This window comes from Cryptomeria japonica, chromosome 3, assembly GCF_030272615.1.
Source record: "Cryptomeria japonica chromosome 3, Sugi_1.0, whole genome shotgun sequence".
NCBI classification, from domain to species: Eukaryota; Viridiplantae; Streptophyta; class Pinopsida; order Cupressales; family Cupressaceae; genus Cryptomeria; species Cryptomeria japonica.
Window position 1 is genome coordinate 854506859 of NC_081407.1, and position 20749 is coordinate 854527607.

The 20749-nt window shown below is 32.6% G+C and overlaps 1 protein-coding gene across 3 annotated transcripts; it reads left to right on the forward strand.

The window, feature by feature from the left end:
• Positions 1-350: 350 nt before the first annotated feature.
• On the forward strand, positions 351-4405 carry LOC131051181 (acidic leucine-rich nuclear phosphoprotein 32-related protein). 3 transcript variants are annotated; one of them, XM_057985574.2, is made up of 4 exons: positions 351-609; positions 1439-2684; positions 2917-2984; positions 3943-4079. In XM_057985574.2, exons 2-3 carry the CDS (start codon positions 1668-1670, stop codon positions 2941-2943), a joined length of 1044 nt encoding a protein of 347 aa, XP_057841557.1. In that variant the 5' UTR covers positions 351-609; positions 1439-1667; the 3' UTR covers positions 2944-2984; positions 3943-4079. The 3 variants fall into 3 exon arrangements, with proteins under 3 accessions (XP_057841557.1, XP_057841556.1, XP_057841555.1); XM_057985573.2 differs by lacking the exon at positions 2917-2984 and adding an exon at positions 1245-1267 and having other exon boundaries at positions 354-609; positions 3943-4405; XM_057985572.2 differs by lacking the exon at positions 2917-2984 and having other exon boundaries at positions 354-609; positions 3943-4405.
• Positions 4406-20749: the final 16344 nt, after the last annotated feature.

Genomic DNA, 20749 nt, shown 5'->3' on the forward strand with positions numbered 1-20749 from the left:
AGAATATTCCCAAAGGTCCTTTCCTTATTATTCTTCAACACGTACGTATACGTATATTACGCCTGTAGTTCTTTACCCTTATCCACCTAATTATACGGTACATTAAATTCGCATAAATAGATAAAAAGTTTTATAGTAATTTAAAAACTAAAAGATACTTTGCATGAGATATTTCATATTTACCCATAATAAAAACAAAAGCGAAGAAACACATGCACTTTCAATTCGAAAGAAGCACAATCAACTGACAGCCGTCGGATCTTTCGCCACGTCAGCGATCCGTTACCATTCTTTTGGATCGGACGGCTGATTTGGTAGCTAGGGCTTCGTCGTAAACGCGTTGCGTAAGAGAGGGAGTGAGTTCGCTCGCCGTTATGTTTGAGTTTCTCCGTCAGTTGACGTTAAATTTCATGTCAACTCCCGTTTTCCCCAGTCTGGTTTCGAGTAATGGCGGTGATGCAGCAGGCGACCTGAAATATCGCTCAATCAAAGGCAATAAAACGTTTTAGCGAAGGAAGAGGCATTTTTTTTATAGATAAGTGAAGAAGTCTCAGAGCGTGAGGGCTTTTTCAGTACTTTGAAGTTTAGTGTGGCTGTGCTTTTTTCTAGGTGAGTTTGGACAAAATTTGCTGCAGGTTTAAGATTAAATTGTATAGGATGGGGTTTTGGTTGATATCTTGAATAGTTTCTAGTTGTTTTTTGCCCTTTGTTCCACAATTTGATGAATTTAGCAGAGATTCGTGTGACTGTCTTTTAGAACGAAATTTAAGCATTATGCTCTTTAGTTTTTCTGTCTGTCTTGGTTCCTTTTACATTGAAAATTTTGTGAATTTGGCGGAAGCTACAGGTAAATTCTGAACTTGTTGTTTTTTCTGGTAGGTTAGTTTACTTTCTAGAAAGGGCTTTTAATTTGACCCAGTTTCATTAGTTAGCCTTTACTTTGGCTTAACAGGAAGCGTTTTCGTTTAGCTTGACTTTCTCTGCAACAAACCTAGCAAGCTAATTTTTATATTAACCATAAAAGAATCAAAACTGAGCCAAAGATGTGTGAGATGTAGTATTTGTTGATTTTTGAAAGCCACTCTAGTCGCAGTGTGTTATGCTTTGTTACAAGTGGTGCAGATTCGTCTAAAAGCAGCTCAGAATGGTTTTTGTTTCTAAAATTTGGAACTTCTCTGTTCCGCTTTTACAGTAACCTGCTAGGCTTTCACTGATATTGCTATTGTTTCATGTAAAATCCCCAGAGAAGGTGCTTTCTATTGGATTTGTAAGTTCGTCTATTCGGCTTAGTTTTATATATAAATAAACGAGAATACCTGCACTAATTCGGCGCAATTGGTTTAAAAAACTTTTAAAATGCTTTCAATGTTAAGTATATCTGTCCAGTTTATGTTTCTTCTTTTCAGTAACTGAGCGAGCTTGTAATATTCTCTTCCAGATTCATACGAGGACTGCTCAGATTCGTTATCCGCTGAGAAAAAGTTGGAGGCTTTGCGGGGCAGCTATCTTTTGCTGCGCATTTAAGAACGGGATTTGAATTTGATGGAGATGGAGCAGTGTAAAGGTTAATTTTTGTTCAGTCCAAGCTCGGGCTGAGATGAATTAGGAGAATATTGTCTGCTTTGAGCGGTAGAAAGGTTTTTGTCGAAACTTAAATCACAAGAAAGATGGAAAAAGCTTGGGAGAAAGCCATAGAAGCCGCCCGAGGCAGTCAGAAAACAGATGAAACCTTTGTTCTGACTTTAGACGGCGCCCTGAAATGTGCGCCGTGCAAGCTTCCTTCTGCGGCTTTGTTCGAGCAGTTTACGCTTCTCCAGGACTTGTCTTTAGCAAACACAGGCCTAATTTCTCTCGAGGGTTTCCCTTGCTTGCCTCATTTGAGGCGCCTAGTTCTCAGTGACAACAGGATCTCTGGTGGGTTAGAGCATTTGGTCCAGGCGGGACTTAAATCCCTGCAGGATCTTGATCTGTCAAATAATAGGATTGGGACATTTGAAGATCTTGTCCCTTTGTCGCAACTTCGCTTAGGTTCATTGGATCTTTATGAGTGCCCTGTAACGAGGCTGCCTGATTACAGGGCTAGAGTTTTTGATGTTGTTAAGTCGTTGCAGTTTTTGGATAAGGCAGACCGGGAGGGCAAAGAGAGGCTTGATTCGGAAGAAGAAGTAGACTCCGAGGAGGAAGATGAAGAGGACGTTGATAATTTTAACAGTGAGGAGAGGGCTAATGGGTCTGGCGTTTTGAATCAGGATGAAGTGGATTTTGAGGACGACGAAGAGGATGATGAACTTGATGTTGAAGAGGAGGAAGAGTACCAGGACGGTGTCACAATTAATGGCCACGGGGCAGCTGCGGCTGTTGTTGGGCATGTTGCTGCCAATGCAACCACAGTGAATAGCTCTGATGAAGATGATGTTGAAGATGAAGATGATTTTCAGAATGTTGCCGAGGTTCAGGATTTGGATGGTGAAGATGATGAAGACAGTGATGAGATTGCTGATGATGATGGTATTGCAGAAGATGATGAAGATGGGGAAGGAACTGAACAGGCAAGTGGTGCTCCTGGAGAGCTTGATGTTCAGGAGGTTGATGATAATGCTGAAGACGAGGATGGCGAGCTGGGAGATGAAGATGATGATGATGAGGGAGTCGATAATGATGCCCAGGCCGGTGGCGAAGATGAGGTGAGTTATTTCATTCAGATATATACAAATGGCTAAATAAGTAATTCTCTGAGCCTGAGGGGCTGCTAGTTTACAAACTTTTTCACCGCTAAATGTGTATGCAAACTTGTTTGTGCTTGTTATTCGATCAGTGTAGACCTGTAAGTGTTTCAAAAGCCCTACAGAATATCTATTAGTGGCAAATTGGACGGTCTAACCCATTTTTTTTTCTTTTCCCTGCATTTTATTTCAGAAGGATACTGAGACTAGTATGTTGTGATTGTATAAGCCTACTCCTAATCGGGAAGGACAAACAATCAGGTTTGGCTATGCAGATGCATATCTTTTAAGATTTTATTATTGCTATGTAGTGAGGAAATTCCACTTGATTTTCAATGTTAGGTTTGCCTGTAATCTGGCAATCTGATTGGTGGCTGCTACTCTTGCTTTGAAACTTGGAAATGACTTTTTGGTAGTATAAGCAAAGATCTCAAGTAATGGTGATAATGTGACTGGTAATGGGTTTTTATCACTGCATCTGGGTGCTAATAAGTTTCAATGTGACTGATAAAGAGTTTCTATCACTGCATCTGCTTGTTAACAAGTTTCAATTACTGCATCTGCTATAGTATATTGTTTTGAATGTAAAGTTGTTGATTGACAGAAATCTGTGTACATGTGGCATCCATTGTTATTGCTTTTAAATGTGTGATGATTAGGCACATGTTTGCGCTGTGACTAAAACTATTCTACAGAATGAGATGTGACTGAAACTGTGTTTATGTTGCAATTTGGATAGATCTGCAGGATGATTTAAAATGGAAGTGTTGTCCTGCTTCTTGTTTCCAAGGGTTGAATGTTTACTTGAAATGATTTTGCTAGTTACAGCTTGTTCAGAGCATTTTTCTGAACCTTTTGGGTGATTCTTTTATGGTTGTATTTTCTCAGTAAATATACGAATTTCTACTATCCTTTTGAAAGATATGATGCCATTTTTAGGTTTCCAGTTTTAATTGGTCTCGGGTTAATAATATCCTCTGTAAGGATGTGATGGTGTTTCGTCTAGTAGGTTCAGCTGTGTTTGTAAGCATGTTCACAAAGCTCTTATAAATGCCTCTTTTTGATGGGTTTGGTTTGTGTGAAAATTGTTTATTCTGCTATTTATCAATATAACTGGTATAGATTTCAGTGCAAAAGGGTTCTTCCAGTTGTTTTGACAGCTTGTAAGTTTTCTGGTGTTTTTTTACATTTTCAACTTTTTGATATTTGCTTCTGTCAGGAGGAAGATTATGGCACAGAGTACCTGGCACAATCTGTTGGCAAGCCAGAAGATGAAGATGGTGGTAGTGATTTTGAACCAGCCGAAGATGCTCCAGAAGATGAGGATATTGATGAGGATGGGGATGACAATCATATCACAGCTGGCCAGAAGAGGAGTAGAGATGAAGTAGACAGTGATTCAGATGATGATGATAGAAACCCCAAGCGGCGATAAACTGGACTTATACAATGACACACAATATTTCTTAGTTTTTTCCCTGTTTATCTACTTTAGCTGGTAGGTTCTTTTTCGAGTGATGTGTAAGCTGCTAAGGTGCTTTATGGTCAAGCATTGGGGGAGGTTTGCTGGGACTATACTTCATTGAAGTTTAACCAGCTTGAAATGGTATTGTATTCATGAACTGTAACATTCTGTACAAATAGATTTGAATGGGGGAAAATGGATGGATATGTTTGAATAATGTTTTCACTTTATCTCTGCTTGCCTAAATCATAACTGCTGCAAAGAATTAAGGTTAGATTTGTTTTTTAAGGTAGTTTCTCTAGTTGGGTGAATCCTGTATGGTGATTGAAGCTGGATTGACCTGTTGGAGGAGTACTCTTTTACTTAAGGAGCAGCTGAAGTGTTGAATGTTAGCTTTAAAATTCATTCTATTATAGAGCAACATAGATGCCTCCGACCTCAGTAATGGCAATGGAAAAAATATTGTGATTGTTCAGGTCTGTCAGGCTGCTCTGGAAGACGGGACTTGTTGGGTACAGTTGGTGATATGAATCCTCTCTTTGCTAATGGTGTATTTTTGCATTTTAGAATTTCTCTGAGGTTTGACCAATAAGACTCAAACCTGGTTTACAACAAACTTTTATTTAAAATCTCTTGGTAAGGTATGTATGTTCAGAGAATTGCTGACATGTAATTTTTTTTGATCTTTAATCTTTTTCTGTCATAGATCTGATTCATTTTGAGGTTTACGTTGCTGTTAGGTGTTCCTTTCAGCGAGCTATTAGCTATTGTTAAAGCTCAATGTCTTTATAGCTTTATTAAGATATCAAAACGTTTACACCAAGTTAGCTCTATCTTCTTAAAGGGGTGTCTACAGCAGTTTTTTGTTGATTCTCATTACTATTTTGTATTGCTGTTCTGATCATGTAATTTTTTTTAGTTTTTTCTTCCAATAAAAAAAACTTTTACACTGAGTTGAGGGTTTAAACAGAATGTATTTCTCTCGATGTTTGGACCTGTACAAGGTTGCTGGTTTTCAAAAGTCGATTGAATTGTCTGCATCATGATGCCTTCAATTATTAGGCCATGGTTAATCGCCTGTCAACAACCATATTATAGGTCTCCTTTTAATTTGAAGAGGAGTTGATATTTGAATTTTTATGGAAAGTGGCTTAGAGACCCATCTTTTGGTGGTTTATGATTTAACTGTTGAAGTGTTGAGTTTTCTGGTGCTTATATTTGCAACTTTCAAGTCTTGTATTTGTTGTTGGTATGGTGCAAAGTGCTTAAAAATTGATTTATTTACTGAAGGCTGGTCTGATTTTGTGGTGTGGGTCTCAAATCCATAGTATTTATATCCAAGTATTCTCTACCATGTTTGAAATATTTAAGTCTCTACAAATTATTTGCATATGAGATGGTTATCTTAATTGAATTTCAAGTTTTCTTATCTTGTGGGCAACCCTTTTCTGTCACCAATTATGTTAATGTATATGCTGATACCGAATTTATACCTTTTTTGATATGTTGCTTTAATGATTTTACTGCAACCAATGAAAAGCACTGCAGACATGCTAGGAAGGTATTACAGCCACTCTGCATGCATTTGTGATTTTCTTGCTAATAGATATTTTTTCATTCCGTACATTGAATGGTTCTGAGCTACTCAAGGGTTTCTGATTAGGAACATGATTACGAAACTACGATTTCTTGGTAAAATTAAGCGTCTATATTCTCTGAGGTTACGAAGAGCCTGGAAGAAATCTGTGTTTATTTTTAATGGCATTCCTTCATCTCTCGTCAGATTAAGAATGTTGATGCAAAAATTAACAGAAATTATTTTGGACTCTTTTTAGTAAGTACAATTTCTTCTTCTTATAGATAACCCGAAGCCTTCAACACGGTATTAACATTAGGGCTGGAGCAACCCAGGCACTTCACTGTGCATCAGCAAGACAGCTTCACCAATGAAGTGGGTTGCTGGCCTTGCCATTTGAATATGGTCCCGGTGAGGAAAATTAGGAGGCGGCCTTAGCTAGGTTTTAATGAGAATTTCTTAAGCCAATAAATAGGGGGAATTTTGGATGAAAAATTCTGGTAGCTATATGTAAATTTTTTTTAAATGAAAGTAACTAGTTTGGGTGAGAAATTATAGTAACTTTGTGAAAGTAAATCAAGGGAGTTTTAATCAGAAAGTGGCGAAGAATTTAAAATGAGAAATTATGGCTATTATAGATGATGGATTTTACAAAAGTGGAGGAAAGCTGTCAGCCTGCTCTTTCATAAACCGGCTTAAAAGTTTGCAACATGGGAAAGCTCCTATTTTAAATCGAGCTTCATTATATTCTATAGCTACTTTTTTCAATTTCATAGGGCTGTCCTTAGTTAAAAATAGAAGACCATCTATCTGCATCTCTAGGTAGTCGAATAGGGCAACGTCTATCAGCACCCATATTGTACCATTAACCTTTGTATTGTACCATCAACTATTTTTAATAGTTAATTGTATTTTTAATAATTAATTGATAAATAAACACTGGTTAAAATTTAATTATTAATTATTAATTATTAATTAATTAAAAATCATGGTCAATGGTACAATATGGGTGCTGCATAAACACTGGTTAAAATTTTAATTATTAATGGTGCTGCATAGACAGGTGTCGAAGGGGGGCTCTCAAAGGAAAGCTGAAATAAGTGAGCAATAACTATGTTGACCAACAAAAGTAGTTGATATTGCCTCAAATCATAAAAGATGATAGCAGGGTGTTAAAATACTGTTGGCGCACAAAGATTTAGTGTTCCGTATTGAAAACTGGGCAATTTACAATGGTTGGGTGAAATGTTGTGGGGATAATTTTGGACCATTTCACTGAATTTGTTCTCCAGTCAGTATTCCTCAAGAATATATAGGAAATAGTGGGGATAGAATGTTGTTGGGAGTGGGGTTTGCTTCATGGGGTTTTCAGCATATTAGATTTGGTTGGTTAATGGCCATACCCTATGCACAGGTTTATATATGCACGAGTATAGATTTAGGAGGAATGTCATAAATTTAGGTGGAATGTTAAAGATGTCAGTTTCCTACGATCCATGATACTGATTCTTGTAGATTATTTTTGGATTTGATTGTGTCAACGTGGTTAAATAGTAAGAAGGCTTTCAAGGAATATGTTGGTTAAATGGTAAGAAGGCTTTCAAGGAATATGTTGGTTTTATTAATAATGATAAGTATTATTTACATGTTTGTTGGCTAAGGAAAAAGTATTGAAACTTGATATTGGAAAGATAAGTTGGTGCTGTAACTTGTTAGCGTATCACTAAACAACAAGTATAATGATAAGTATTATTTACATGTTTGTTGGCTAAGGAAAAAGTATTGAAACTTGATATTGGAAAGATCAGTTGGTGCTGTAACTTGTTAGCGTATCACTAAACAACATCGTACCTGTGAGAAGACAACTTTATTTGAATTGAACAAAACTACTTACATGAGAGAAAAAGGCAGTAGTCTGGTGCAGCTTGCATTCAGAATTGGGTCTAGGTTTTCTTTTGGTGCAGCTTGCATTCAGAATTGGGTGTAGGTTTTCTTTTGCTGCTGTTTAGCTTATTTTGATTCTCTATATATAAATTTTAAACAGTCTTCTTAAATTTACAACAATTTTTGAAGTAAAATTATAATAGTTTATATAACAAATTATAAACAGTTATATTAATTTAATAATAATAATCTCTTAAAAAAAGAGAAAAATTGTCTAACCCTAACCATGTGACATTTTTGGGGACAGTCGCTGTTTAGGGCAAGAGCAATTATTGCCCATGTTCCATTACCGATGACTCCCACACTTAAACCCCACAATAAACTATATTATATTTTAGTCATTACATTTTTTTAAAAGGGCCAATACCAACATGTTTATGAGTGAAAGGGTTATATATTATATTTTAGTCATTACATTTTTTTAAAAGGGCCAATACCAACATGTTTATGAGTGAAAGGGTTATTTGGCCTAACTATTGGTACATCTACATTTTTAATACAATAAACAACTATTGGTACATCTACATTTTTAATAATCTACTTTTACAATTTTTTAAAATATTTTATTGAATACCATTTTCAATACAAGACAAATTGCACAAAGTTATCCATTTTTTTAAAATAATTATTTTAAAATATTTTGTTGAATACCATTTTCAATACAAGACAAATTGCACAAAGTTATCCATTTTTATATTTTAAAAAATATTTTATTGTGTACCATTTCTAATACAAGACAAGTTGCACAAATTTATTTTTGCAAATTTTAAAATTACTCTATTGTTTACAATTACCACCCAATGTAAGTGGCCCAAAATTCAATATCTCAATATATATTTTATTTACATATATATATGCATAATTAATTATCAATTTTTTAGGTTTTTTTTTTAATATTTTTGAATATATATTATTAATTTTAAAATAGTAAAACACACATATCCCTATTTTAAAAAATAGGGATTAATCCATATACTACTTCCAAAGCATGAAGGAAAACTAGCAACCACTATATAGTTGAATTCCCATTTGCCAAATCTTTTGAAAATGACACTACCTACCCACAAACTAGAACCCCACCATCCCCAAAATATGGTATGAAACCACCATTACAATGCATTGAATTGTCCAAATAAAAAATTAGACCAAACATGACCTAATTGTCATAAGAAAATAACAAACTAAAGTATTTTCCTTTTCTTGCTTGGGCCATTGACCCAAAAGTCTTTCGGGGCAAAGTTTGCCTTTTGTTCTGCATCCTTTTTCGCCTCCCTTGCCAATTGTAGCTCTACTTTCCTCTCTTGCGCGTAGTCCTTTAGAGCCTCCCACCCCACTTGAGCCTCCTCCGTTTGAGCCTCGCGGTTTGTACCATCATTCCAAAGATTGAAGGGGTGGTATTCAACCTACACACCATCCTGCATTATGCCCTCACCAAATGGTCGTCGTGAACTTTTCCCTACCATCACGCATAGCATGACAGATGTCAATCCACATAGATTGATCTGGAACATAGCCTTTTGCCACCCATACTACTTCCTCCTAAGATTTGAAAGCTAGCCCCCACACAACGACTATTGAAATGATGTCGGCATTCATTCTGTAACGAAATTCTAACTGTAAATAATCTTGGCAAAGTAGCAATTCCATTATCTACATGAAGGTGGGATCATCAAACTTAGAAGTCTTCCCAAGCCGCTTCTTCGAAATCTTGTCGTAAAAGGCAAGTTGTACCACCCAGCTAGAGCACTCCTAGACGCCCTCCTATCACAATCTCTCAAGCTTCTTTGACACACCAACACTCGGAACATGTAAAAAAACGGCTGCCCACCCTTGCCTTTAAACAACACGGCACTGGCTATCCAGGGGAAAATTTGCACCATCTGGATAGCCGTGCTTCCTCGGTCCGTGCCCCTCCGCGTTCGTGTCTGCCCGCCTGCGTGAAAGGTGCCCGTGAAAGGACGTCGCCTCAAACCGCTCGCCACACGTCTGCCGGTCCGGATTTTCCTTTTTCCTGCAGATTCCGGATTTACCCCCTCCGCCTGCGTGCCGTTCCGTTTTGTGGTTCCGTACGGTTGTGACTGTGGTATACTCCGAAACCCTTTCAAATTAACAGCTTCCGATATGTGCAAAAGAAATAGGTTAATTTTTCATCGATTTTCACTTTCTCTTTTTTTTAAAATATTACTTTCACATTTTCTTAATCGTTTTTTAAACCTGTTGCACATCGTTCCGTTTTGACACTGCGTTTTGACGCCACCGAACTGTAAGTGATAAATATCATAAATGCTGCAACTACGGACTCCTTTCCGCGCCGAATTTCGCTTCCATTGAAACTAAATGCATCCAACAACTGCAAAACTCCCGCCCGCTTGCAATATAACACTCGCCGAAATGATTTTTCTCATCTTCTTTCTCTACATTTCGCCTTCGCTGTGTATGTTTTTTCAATATATCGTGACGCATAATCTTCTTCTTTCTCATGCAGCCGCTGTGCGTGTACAGGTTAGCCACGTTTTTCCCAAAAAAATTCTTGTTCTACATACCAATGCCAATATACCATTTTTTTTTGTGTAGGTGGCACAGAAGGGATTGATCAGAATTACAACAGTGAGCCACTGGTTTCTTCCCCATTCAAAATCACATTCTGGCCTCACTCATTAACAAGTAGGTGCAATGCTTGTTAATCATTTGTTATGTAATTATAAAGTAATGGAATTTGGTTTTCATTATTTCATGGTGTGATTTCCCAAGTTAATCATTGTCCATATTTTTTTAGAATCATATCTATATACATAAATGTGTATATGTATATATATATATATATATGCACATATTTATACATAGGTGAATGTATTGTATAAACCCTGCTTATGAGTATGTTCGAGTCAAAACCCTAAAATCATAGAAATTGAAAATGTTGACTAATCTAAAACAATCCTTTTCCTTTCATTAGCATTGTAACATTGAAAATGAAATAATCAAATAAATGCTATAACTAAAACCCTCTTTTTTCATCATTGTAAAACTGAAAATGAATGGATAGGTAAACAATTATAAAACTAAAAAATGTTCATAAAGTATTAACCAGCAGAAAACCATCACTTTCGAGTCAGGCTGTTTGATGTGACTTGTTCTGAATGCTTAACTTTGGTTTTTAAGTGGAATCAGATTGGAGGAGCGGAATTAGTAGTTGAACATTTTTATTTTGTGCATATAAATGATGTAAGATTTTTTTCTTATAATTACTATGTTTTCTTATTTAATATGAAAATTTGAGTGAATTTAAATAATTATACATAAAAATTTGTACATTCTATATATAATAGTTATATTTTTTTATTTAAAAAAATTAATGTAAATATATTTATTTAAAAATCACTCGCAGAAGAGCTGCGATTGCACTGATGGCTGCTGGTCGGAAAACAGTCACTGGAGGCAGTAATTCTGACAACCGATTTATACATTTTTTATAACACATTGACAAAAATGTGTGTGAAAAGTTATTCTTACTAAAGTCAAATACAAAGAACTCTATTATCCCAAATTTTTCATAAAGATAAAAAAATTACTACCATGAAACTTGATTCCTATGTGAAACACTTAATGATCTTGATTTTCTCATATTATGTATTTAACATTATAGATGAAGATTTTATAGTATATATTACTTAATTGAAGTTCTAAATATAACATGGTTTTTTAATTGTATTTTATTTGTAGATAAGTCAGTTATTCTCATCTATTCAAGAGAAATATTTGTTTATGTTAGAGTAAATATATGATCATCTAATTAACTAATTAATCACTAAATAGGTTACTTTTTAGTCTATTATTAATTTGAGCTATTTTTAGGTTATGTTGTATCACTAATAACATGAGAACACTCATTATATTATAAAGATATCCTCACCTAGGATTTTATCTAGTTTTCTCATTTCTTTCATAATTATACACCATTTATTGTAATCATTCATTTAGGTTAATGCATCAATACAATTCTTAGGTTATTGAAATGTATATTTAAACCTTATGAAAATTCAACTGCTACCATCCATACAGAAATTATAAGGATTACTAGCCTTAGAATAGTATGAAATCATAGTTATACACTAAATTGGAAAATTCTTTGAAATTGCCTAGAGCGAGTGATATCTTTTTTTCTAGTGTTAAAGAAGTTGAAGCTTGATGTAGTCTAGGTAGTAACTAATTTTTTTTTGGTTCTTAGGCATCCCTTGCAGTTGAAAATAAAGAGAGACAATTTGAAACAAGGTGTTAGAGGAAAAATTAAAAATTTCTATTCCCTAGTGAACTAGCTAATTAGAAAAAATTCACATACACCTACAATTCCATATATTAAGAAGAACAAACTATCTCATAGAGTCAACTTTCATATTATTATGAATACCATGAAAAAAGGAAAGAAATGTAAACAAGAGAATCTAGATTGTTGATCGAGCAAAATACACATTAAACATTGATCTTCAAAGAAATCATTAACCTATAGTGGAGTTGCCAGAAAAAAAAAAAAAAAAAAAAGGGTCAACATGACAAGAGTAAACAAGTTGGTTAAGATAAGAAAGAGAATGCAACCAGATCTTATGATCTAAGTGTTATATTTTTTGGTATTATGCTTTTGGTCATATCTCCTATAACTTATAAATTTTATGGGGTTGTATTCATCCATACCCTCACGTATAGCTTAACATTAGAGTTTTGTTAGTTGATGGTTGCAATTTTTGTTAAAGGTTCCCTTTGTATCTATTTTAATCTCTTAGTGATTGTTATTATCTCTATCTTGTAATTTTTCATATTATATATTATATAGTTCGGGATAGATGCATTTTAATTAATAAAAACACCTAACAAGTCTTTTTTCCAACTCAATGAAAGAGAAAAAATGACAAGAATGTCCTTGAATTAACATTCTAATTCTCACTTGTTATGGAACATTCCTATAATATATGTTTTAATTTTTAATTATGCTAACAAAAAGAGAATTTGATAGATTAGATCACAAATTTTGATCTCTCACTAACTGACAATTTGTAATGTAGAACTTTCTAGGCTAAAATATGAGCATTTACTTCTTCTTTAGACCTCTAAAATTTTCCTCTCAAACTTCTCCATATCGTTTCACTGAACCTACACCCCCAATGCTTGTTCTAGCTGAGGTTGAGTGAAAAAATAGGAAGAAGTTTTAAACAAATCTTGTATAAAGGGACTCTATAAAAATGATATTTAGACAACCAAATCAAGTCTTTGATAAAATTACAATGCAACAAGGTACAAAGTTTCATAGCAAGATCAACTGGTAGGAATGATTTAACAAAAATAAAAATCTATTAGCCATGCTATTTAATTTATATTTGTCCTTCAACAATTGTCAAGAGGTCTAATTAAAATTAAAATACCAAATATCACCAAATTGGTGAACTCTTTTCTTAAAGCATTAAGAAGCATGGATAAGGAAGTCAATAGCCAGAGACAAACCATGATATTATAGGTGCCTATTTAACTAGATAGAATAATTACCAAACCTAAATCCATGCTATAAGGAGGCATCATTCTAGCATCAAAACATACTAGTAATATGCCAAGCCTTCCATATAGATAGAAGGAGAAAAGAGGATGTTATCTTGAAAATAAAGGATAAAATAAAATTTCATCATTCCATCCAACATTCTACCATTTCTTACTAGCAGTAGCAATAATGATGTAGTGGAAAATGATTTTTTCCATGTTTCTTTAACTGATATTATTCTAATTATCCATTTGGAAATTAGAGCTATCCCTTGCATCCAAAGGTTCAAGAAACCAAGACCACCTTTAATTTATAACCAAGAGGCATATTTATAACCAACATACATTCCCAATTTCACCATGAATATTGGTGAATGATCTTATTTTTCTCTTCATTTTCCTTCTTAGAAGGCATCCAATAGAATGAGTAGTACACATTAAAGGCCAATAAAATCTTATTTATGACTTGAATTTTACTAGCAAGGAATGGAAATTTATTTCCTCGACTTAGTTGCCTATAATTAAGATTAGAAATGTACTAATTCTACATGTTTGAAAGACAAAATCCTAAACCAACTATATTTCACATGTATCAAGTAATTTTCCCATGTTTTATTATGTATCCAATCTTTAAGGATCCATCATGGCATTGGATTAGACTTAATCATAAAAAAATAGTCCTATGATACGCAAGTTTTGAACCTATGATTGAATAATGTAAATCTCTTCTTCGATGTTTTGTAGGAATAACATATAATCATTTCCAAAGTGGAAATTAAGCACACCATCATTATTAGGAATGATTATTCCCTTAATCAAGCTCATGTGATTGTATTTTTCATATAGAAAAATAAGTGCATTAGTGATAAGAACATATAAGAAAGGTGCTAATTGACACCCTCTAATAGAACATTACAATGAGAATTACTCTAATAAGGAATTATTAATGACAATTCATGCATTTGAATCATTAAAAAGTATCTTAGCATGTGAAAAAATATTAGGTCCAAACCCAACTAGTAAAGAATCTTAAGAATAAATCTATAGCACATTCCATTGTATGCTTTGCTAAAATCAATCTCTACTAATAATGTATCTTGTTTTATTTGCAAATCCCATTCACTAGTTTCCATGGCTAATATTTTCTACACAATAGAGGTCTTCATCACACAATATATATATATATATATATATATATATATATATATATATATATATATATATATATATATATATATATATATATATATGTATGTACATGTATATGTATATATGTATAAATATGCATATATATATATATATGTATGTACATGTATATGTATATATGTATAAATATGCATATATATATGTATATGTATGTATATGTATATATATACATATATACATATACATATATATATCTTCTAATCTTGTGGAATAGAAGATAAAGATACTTCAATGGATCTTTGTGTCTTTCTCTTTACGCTTGTTTGATAACTCTTTATTTTAAGTTTTATTTAGGTATTGTTGCTTATACCTAGTATGTTCTAAAAAAATCATTAAATGACACTCCTTCCTTTTCAAATGAATTAATAAGGTCTAATTATTTAGTAACTATATTTTTTACCTTATATACAATATATAAAATATCTCCATTATTTGAGAAATATTTTGGAATGTCATCTCTTATTCTAAAATCTTTTAATTGATAAGAAATTAATCTACAATATCACCTCTTCCTGACTTCAAAATTTTCATGCAAATTGGCCCAAAAGTCTTTCAATAAGGTCTCATGATTAGTGAAAATTGTGGGGTGAACCTTCTTCAACTTCTTAGCAATTTCAAAGAAACATTGTGGGTTAGACACATTTATCCAATTTCTAAAGATCCTCTTTCAATGATTTCAAGTCTACTTTGATGTACATATGCATATCTAGTATACTTTCATTCACACCTAGGGAAATACTTAAATCTAATTCCATCTTTTTCTTCCAAGTTATTTGTATAACATTTAGAGTTTTTAACCCATGTTTATTGTTAAAGAAGAGGTCAAGGTCTATCGATTGCATGATAAATTTTTCAAAATTTGTATAATTTGCATGCAACTCTTTATGAATTTTCAAGAGATTCATTCTATTCTCATTAATTAATTCAACCTTGACTGACAAAAAATTTATACATTTTTCTACAAAATTGAGGTCTTCATCACACACACACACGCTATATATATATATATATATATATATATATATATATATATATGTATGTATGTATGTATGTATGTATGTATGTATGTATGTATGTATGTATATATGTATGTATGTATGTATGTATGTATGTATGTATGTATGTATGTATGTATGTACAAATATATATATGTGTGTGTGTGTGTGTCTGTACATATATACGTGTACGCATATACATATGTACATATATATATCTATATATATATATATATATATATATATATATATATATATATATATATATATATATATGCATTCATACATATATACACATATATACATACATATATGTATGTATATGTATATATATGTATGTGTGTGTACATATGTGTAGATTTTGTCAAGCTTCTTAATAGTAAATCACGATTTTGTGAAATTTTGACCATGTCTTAATACTTGAGTTAAGAGCTCAAAGCCATCATTTTATCTTTTGGATAGTGATGAGCATCATCGAAGTAAACTCAATATTTGCACACCCAAAAAATGTTTCACTCTTCCTAAATGTCATACTTATATTCACACTTCCATAACACTTTTCTATTTTTGGATATAATTAAGATTTAATCAAATTTGGATTTCATATATATGAATGCTTAAGAATTTGTTTGCATGAAAATGTGAACAAATTTCAAACCACTAATTAATCACTTTTTAAATTATTTGTAGGCATTTGAAAACTAGTTCAAAGGACACGTAGTGGACCAAGATTTTTCCTCATATTGCACACCAAAATTCAGGTAAATTTGTCTAGAGTGTGTTTCTTGTTGTATAATATTTGTCAACAATCGTTAAACTAGATTAAATTTTGCATACTAACTTCTCTTTTAAATGTTCAAAATTTTGTACTGGATATAATAGTTTAGTTTTTTTTAAATTTTGATGTCTTATTTTGTATGTTTTCTTATTATATTTTGTCTCCTTTATAGTGTAAGTACTCAAAAAAATTAAAATATAAGAGAATCATTATTATAGAATAAAAAGGTCATGTTTTTGTTTTCTTAGATTCAAATTATCTTGTTAAAGCTTAGGTGTCCGATTTCCAATATAGGTTTAGGTGTCTCAACCATGAGATGTGGCATTCTATTTTATTAATGATATGATGGTTTTCATATGATTTTGGTATTAGTAAAATATATTGTTGAGGATATTGATACAAATAAAATGGTATCAATGTAGTTGTTACTAGATATTTGAACAAGCTAGAGGGCCACTAACCATATTAATATTATCCAGAATGGGTAGAAAGATAAATGGGAATCACTTATCAAGCTAGATGTGCAAGACATCTCCAACGAGGGAAATAATTTCTCAAGTGAAGACCTTGAATGGACACCAATTGGAGATGATAATAACCGACATATAGACTTATGTGCTGCTATCCCTTTTGAGAGACTCTCTCACTTTGTCCAAGGAGAAGGTTTATTGGATGACACTGAGACACAATTTGTAATTAAAAAGCATAAAGTGTACAATTTGACAGAACCTAATGACCACGCCACCAAGATGTATTTAAGGTTTGTTTAGATTTAATAAATTAATTAAGCACATCACCTTTTATATTTGTCATTAATTATATCAATTAATATATATTTTGTACATGTATAAACAGTTATCATTGTGCTTATGGGCCTGAGGATAGAAGAAATAAACCTGAAAACAATCTTGAAAAAATGCAAAGGATACGAAGGTTTACTCAAAAAAGGGGTTGTCAAGCCCACTTTTATGTTAAGGTTATGTATGGTAGACCAAATGTTGCAATCATCACATATATTGAGTTTAGCCATCAAGATGCTAATGGTGAATTTTGTCATGGAAAGGATGACCCTTCTGGTGATCCAAGAAGTAGTGTTGCACCAAGATTATCAAATGAATGCAAATCATATATTGAATCCTTATTGTTGATGGGTGTGTCAATTGACACAATATGTGAACAACACTATTTGGATCGTGGTTTGACAAAGTTGATGAATAAGAGGGACACATGCTTGTTGAGGAAGGATGTATTGAATGCATGGAAAAGAGTACGCTCTCTTCGATCACAAAAAAATGAAGATGATGCAAAAAGTGTATGTTTGTGGCATGAAGAGGAGAAAGATAACTTCTTCTACTATAAAACACCAAACAATGAGGAAAATGTTCCATTTATCATAGGCATTCAAACACCATGGATGCGGGAGATGATGGTGAAACATTCACATAACTCAATTATTGCAATGGATTCCACATTTTCAACAAACAAATATGGGGTAAGTAGAACCATATTAATTGTATTTGTGGATCTTAATTTAGTTAGTGGTCTATTTTATCTAAAAAATTACTTATCAATGGTTTATTCATGTGTAGTATCAATTATATTCCTTGCTCGTATTTGATGAACAAGAGGCTGGTGTGCCTGTTGCATGGGCCATATCTTCAAGAAATAAAGTTGAAGATATAAATGAATGGTTGATGGAGGTTTACAAGAGAGGGAAACAAGATAAAGAAGATTGGCATGTCAATGCATTCATGACAGATGATGCTAGTGCAGAGATTGAAGCAATCAGGTTTTATTAGTCTTAGTTTATGTTTATGAGATTGTAATTTCTTAATATTTAGTTTATCAAAATTTATATTCCCTAATTTTCAACATTAACTAGTTTCAATTTAACAATTAATTTTGTTAAAATCCCACTTATAAACTTTGATGATGTAACTTGTAGGTTATCCTTTGATTGTCAAGTATTGTTATGCATTTGGCATGTATGTAGGGCATGGTTGAAGAATGTGTATAGGTAAGTCAATCTTTAATTAAAACATATGGTAAATTACACGCGTCAACTTCATAATTTGATCTTCTATTATGTAATCCAGGTATGTTAGTAATAAGGATGTTGCAACACATATATTTGATAGATTGGGTGAGATAATGTATGAAATAAGTGATGATCAAGGCATCACTACTCAATCGATCAAAAATTTTATGGAGGAATTCAAAGAAGAGAAGAAATTTATTGATTACTTTCAAAATACTTGGTGTCATGATGAGAGTCGTATTGGTAAGATAATCAAGTTATCAATTATTGTTTGTATACATTTTCATAATTTAAGTTGTTTTTTGTATATGCTAAGACTTCATTATGTTTGTTTGTATAGCAATGTGGGCAAAACATTTTCGAAACTTCTCTCATGCAAATCAAGAAACCAATGCTTCTATAGAGTCATACCACTCCCACATTAAGAGTCACTATTTAAGTGATCGTTCTAAGAAATGCACAAGGAGAATGGATTGGCTTATTCATACACTTCTTCATAGAGTAGAACCATTCTACAAAAATAAAAGATATTTGCAGTTATCTGGATTCCTCACAAACTTCAAAAAGGAAAGATATTACATAACTGCTCTAGAGAGATCAAAAAATATAGCAGATGCAGATTGTTTTCTATATGATCTCCTCCCTAACACATATAGGATAAGAAGCCAAACAATTCCAACAAAATGGTATTTTGTTAGGAAATTTGAACCAAATTTGCATGTGTGTGATTGTGATTGGGCAAAAAGAGGAAACACATGCAAACATGTGTTGAAGGTCTTAGATATTCTAAAGAGAAACAAACCAAATGAGCAAGACCAGGTTGTTGGTAAGTGTCATTTCATATTTAAGTTTAATATTTATATTTTTAATTATTATAATTTTTTTTCAATACTAACTAAATTAATCTTATTGAATTGTAGATGATGTTACTCCACTGGTTGATGATATTGATGAAGTTAGAGGGAATTCTAGTCATGAAATTGACATCATTGGTAATGTTGATATGATGTTTATAATTAAGTATAAAATGATTTTTTGATTCATATCATTGATTAATTCTTATTTCAATTGTAGATGGTTGCATACCCTCAGAAGATCAAGATGTGCATGGGGTTGTCGTTGGTGAAGCTCAAAGAACTGGTAATTCTTAAAAGCATCATTTTATAATGAAATATGCGTTGTTTTTAAATATTTTTTGACTTAATCACTATTATTTCTATTACAGATGGTTGGATATCATCTAATACTTCTAATGATGGATTTCAAAGTTCCATTGATTATTTAAATTCATTGCTCCAAAATTTACCGACCAGTGAAGATGAAAAAAACATTTTTAGTCAGTGTGTTGAGAGGTTTAGAAAAGATATCAATGCATCTCTTGCTTCATCTTCCAAATTTAGATCAATCCCTGGCTCAGAGAACATGTCTATTAGACGAATATCACCATGGTTTAGTCCAACCAAAATGCACAAACGTCATTCTATTCATCAAAGACGTAATGCCATATCTGAAAACTTAAATGAAAGAGTTGAGGAGCATGAAACTTTTCTATTCCCCTCTACAAGATGTAGAAAGCAAAAGAAAAAAAAGGTCACCAATCGCTCAGGCATAGCAATACAAGAAGAAAGAGATATTATCATGCAGCAAGGTGAGTACATTTATTCATAGGTATTTGAGTAATTCACATATCAATACTTCTTATTTTTATTTCATATGTTAAACATATGTTTATTATAGGTTTGAATGATCAAGAAAGTACTCGACGATGTCGATTGCCTTTCTCCATTGATCTAAACCAAATGCTAACAGATGAAATACAAGCTGTAGATAGTAAGTTAGTCAATATTAAACATTTTTATTAATTTTTATTGAAAAATACTCAATTCCTATCTCTAACCATTTTTTTGTACTTAATTAAACAAAAAGATACAATTTCTAGAGATCAACCATCAATGCTTAGTATTATTTCAGCTCAAACATTTCAACAAACTGTTGCAGGTAATTATGAATTTTAATATTGTTTAGATTAATTACGTAATGTGATTTTATACTTGAGCATTTTATCTAAGTTGATGTGTTACATGTGTACTTCAATGCAATTTCAGGTGATAAAGAAAAAGATCAACAACATATGCTGCCCTTTTCTATTGATCTTAACCAGACATCAATGACAATGGATGCAATACAAACTAGATATGGTCACAAAATTATTAAATAAAAACAATCAATTTTGTGTCTTTAGTTTGTAATTAATTTTATCTAAGCTGATGTGTTGAATGTGCTTGTTATTGCAGCATTAGAAGATCATCAAAAAAATCAAGAATATATGGTACCGATTTCTGTTGATCCTGAGAAGACAACAACAACAATAGTTGATGCCATGCAAGTTAGAGATGGTAATGAAATTGTGAAGTGAACTTCATTAATTTTCAGTCTTTAATATATAAATTAATTTTATACGTGATATATTAATGTGAATGTTATTGCAACTTTAGATGGCCAAC

Coding starts and splice junctions, on each gene's coding strand:
- LOC131051181 (XM_057985573.2), top strand. CDS start 1,668: ATGGAAAAAGCTTGGGAGAAAGCCATAGAAGCCGCCCGAGGCAGTCAG. Junction 2,685..3,942: donor AGGCCGGTGGCGAAGATGAG/GTGAGTTATTTC, acceptor TGCTTCTGTCAG/GAGGAAGATTATGGCACAGA.